At 36.7% G+C, this 3,911-nt stretch overlaps 1 protein-coding gene across 2 annotated transcripts in view; it reads left to right on the top strand.

The window, feature by feature from the left end:
* The first annotated feature begins 2,254 nt into the window (after positions 1-2,254).
* The window catches only part of LOC124929350 (4-alpha-glucanotransferase, chloroplastic/amyloplastic), a 36,015-nt gene continuing 34,358 nt past the window's right edge, over positions 2,255-3,911 (top strand). The window contains exons 1-2 of one of the 2 annotated variants that reach the window (XM_047469693.1): positions 2,255-2,837; positions 3,334-3,396. In XM_047469693.1, the coding sequence (XP_047325649.1) occupies positions 2,424-2,837; positions 3,334-3,396 (477 nt within the window). In that variant the 5' untranslated portion in view covers positions 2,255-2,423. The remainder of the gene's footprint in view (positions 2,838-3,333; positions 3,397-3,911) is intronic. The other variant, XM_047469694.1, reaches the window with a different exon arrangement.

A 3,911-nucleotide genomic window follows, 5' to 3' on the forward strand; every position in this document is an offset into this window, starting at 1 on the left:
TATGCGAGTTTTGTCGGGAACCTAATGTATATTATGGTATTCACGCGACCTAATCTTGCTTACACGGTCAATCTTGTTAATCACTTTATGGAGAACCTAGGGAAGAACATTGGGAGGCGACGAAGTGGGCTCTCCGTTACGTTGGGGATCCTTAGATGTCGGTTTTGTTTTAAACGAGCGGATGTATGTGATTGAGTTGAGAGGATATGTTGATATTGATTTTGCAGGTGACTTGGATAAGAGAAGGTACCTAACGGGATATGTGTTTACCCTATTTGGATGCTCGGTAAGTTGAAAGGCACGATTACAATCCTTAGTCGCCTTTTCAAGAACGGAGGCCGAATATATTGTTGTGATAGAGGGCGTCAATAAGGCACTTTGGTTGAAGGGTCTCGTGGGTGAATTTGGGATGAAGCACGATAAAGTGGAGTTGTTTTGCGATAACTAAAGTATCATACACTTGTCCAAGAACTCAATGTTTCATGAGCGCATAAAGCACATCGACATTCGACTTCACTACATTCGAGATGTCATAGAGAGTTGAGTGATATTTGTGGAGAAGGTTTATACAAATGAAAATCTCGTAGATATGGCCCCGAAGGTGGTGACGGGAATCAAGTTTCGGATATATTGCGACTTAATTCACGTAACAAAGGTTGAAACGTAATCGGAGAAGTATGAGGATCGGTTTTAGGGTGTTCTTGGTGATGGGGCTCATTCGTTTAACAGTAGACATAGAGGCAAGGTGGAGAATTTGTGGAATTAAGCCTAGGGTTTTGATGCCCAATTTGGTGTGCCTCAATGTTAGGTACAAAAGGGAAATGAATATATGTGAGATTATTTTTTGGATTCAAAAAGACATGAAATCACATAATAATGAAGATGTCAATCAAATCGTATTATTATGGAAATGTCAATTAAATCGCCACAAGATAATATCATGGTGGAGATGTTAAAGATATCATATGATATTTACCCTAATTATGAATTCTAAAAACCTATATATATACATTATAAACGAGAAGAGTGTGTGAGACTAAAACCTAGAACAAATAGAGAGAGTTACAGTTTGTAATCTCTATTATAACTTTATTGAAGCGATTCTCCGAAAGTAGAACGTATGACATTGTTGGTCTGAACCTGGGTAAGATTTTTGTGTCGTTATTTTGTTCTTTCTTACTTTTACGTTATTGTTCTGCATTTCACTGTGGTTGTTATTATTCCTCTTTCAATATTAGGGTAATAGTTTTCACCACAATTCACATAGGTGATGATGAGATATAAATCTCAAAGATGAAAAAGGTGTTTACAAGATAATTCGATACTAAAGATCTTAGACATCCCAAGTTCTTCTTTGAAATGGAATTGCTTATCTTTAGGATGTAACCAATTGATATTCATATGTATTCCTACAACAAGATATGTTTTAGAAAAAAATACATCTTAGTTGATAAAAGGAGATATCAACGACTAGTAGGTCATCTCATATATCTATTTCATACATGATCGAACATTGATTTCTCGGTAAGTGTAGTTAGTCAATTCATGAATAATCCTACTCAAGTTCACATAGATGTCGTTTATAGAATTCTACGATACTTAATGTTTCTGAAAAATGACAATTGAGATGTGTCAGTCTATATAGATGCAAATTGGGCTAGAGATATCACAGACAAATGCTCTACTTTAGCCTATTGTACTTATGTGTGGGTAATCTTGTGATAGTGAAAAGGTAAGAAACAATCTGTTTATCAAGAAGTAGTGTTGAAGCTAAGTTGAGAGTTCTCACTCTTGAATTATGTGAAGGTATATGGACTGTCCGAATTTTGTACTAAAGAACTTGGAATTATTAACGACAATACAATTAAACTTCATTATGACAATCCTATTTACTCACAAAATGAAATATTAATGTTTAATACTTGACATTTAGATTATGTTTTTCAACATCCACATATAGATTTCAACTAAATTCTTTAGATTATGATGCAATTTAGACTTAATATAAGACTCCAAGTAAATAATAATAATAAAAAAGATGGTGGACTGGGAATCCATCCATCCATAAGACACATGGACATTTAGATTTGATTGCTTCATTCAAATTTTATTATACAAGTGTCCTTCCTACCTTTAAATGATTTTTCATGGTGTTTAAGCCATAGATATGAATAAATACTTTACCCTCCTATATAAAAGAAAGAAAATGAAATGATGATGTCACATGCATATGAAGATTGCTCACGTTTAACAAGCGTGCCACTCTTCTCTTCTCTTCCTTCCTGCGTTATCTTTTCTGCAATCTGCAGTTTCGTGAATTGATTCGTCATCCATGATTAGCGATTGACAAGGAAGAAGGAGATCATCGACATGTCTCAACTCCGGAAACTCGATCCGTACCCGTCGCCCCCTCTCCATTTTCGATGCTAATTTCCTCCAACATCTTCTTTCTCTGCAAATCTATGGCGATCGCTACTTCACCCTCGTGCTTCATTTATCCTCCTTTCTCTTCCTCTTCCTCTCCCTCTCTCTCACCAACGAAACTCTCCTGCTTCTCATCTTCCACTGCTTTTCCCGCCATTAACGTTTCTAGGCGGCGACCAATATCACTCGCACTACCAGTGAATTCCTCGGTTTTTGCTGAGGCCGATGTCGGGGAGGATTTTCCAGAAAATTATGCGGACTGGATTCCGAAGCCGAATTCTAACGAGCGCAGGAGAGCCGGCGTTCTCCTTCACCCAACTTCGTTTTCTGGTCCCTACGGCATCGGGGACTTGGGAGATCAAGCTTTTCGCTTTCTCGATTGGCTGCACGAAGCTGGCATCTGTCTTTGGCAGGTATTTTGGGGCAATGCTGATGATCTTCGGATACCTTGAAAGTTATGGAATTTCAATTTACGAGACCAAAATCGTTTATTTTCATTTTCTCAACTATTCGTCTTGTGATTCAACTGCTGATCGTTGTACAAAATTGGGAGCAATATTAGCGGTTGATTCAAGCTTGGATTGGATTTAATGTTAGGATACAGCTAGCTAGCTATCCATTCTGCTACCCGCTATAGTTCTACAGAACTCTTACTTTTCTAAACATTCAGACTATTACTTTATTCTGGAGTTTCTTTTCCCTTAGAAAGCGATTAATTGTGGATTCAATTAGCATGTATCATTTGTAGTGCAGTTCTGAAAATGCTCTAAATAGAGTCATTGGTTCCTTCTTTCTTGAAATTTCATTTCGCTTCATGGAATTTCACAAGCCCCTGATCTGTCTCATTATAGATGTAGTCTTTGGATATCTTAGTTCAATTTTATATCATGTCAATCTATTTGAATGCAGGTTCTTCCTCTAGTTCCTCCAGGGAGGAAGGCTAATGAAGATGGGTCTCCTTATTCAGGGCAGGTTAGTGTTTAGCCACAGTTTTGGACCTTTCCTATGGTAATTTCTTGAAAGTTAGAAAATATAACTTATTAGTTACAGAATTTGATCAACTGACCAGTAGTTGTGTCTTCGAGATTTTACTGGTCAATTCTTTTGGTTGTAGTTGTTGTTTATGGGATATTAATTGTCGACTGAACAAGTTCCTCGCATCTTGCTACTTCATGATTGAATGAACTGATTTGGATGGAAATTACAGTAATTTGTTATTCTCCATAATGAACTCCATTAGCACAGTTGGGAAGGAACCGATTATTCTAATATGTTTAAATTCATTAAGTTTGTATAATCTAGTGGATAGTCTTCGAATATATATTACGCTATCATGCTAGTTATAGCCATGAGTTTTAGTTGATCCGCCAAAAGCTAAATCAAACTGTGTATCTGATTACTCTTTAACTACTGTATTGAACTTGATACAAAAAAAAAGTTGTTTACTAGTGACAAAACCTCATGTTCTTCACTTCTAGGTCCATTCG

Source organism: Impatiens glandulifera, chromosome 3, assembly GCF_907164915.1.
Source record: "Impatiens glandulifera chromosome 3, dImpGla2.1, whole genome shotgun sequence".
NCBI classification, from domain to species: Eukaryota; Viridiplantae; Streptophyta; class Magnoliopsida; order Ericales; family Balsaminaceae; genus Impatiens; species Impatiens glandulifera.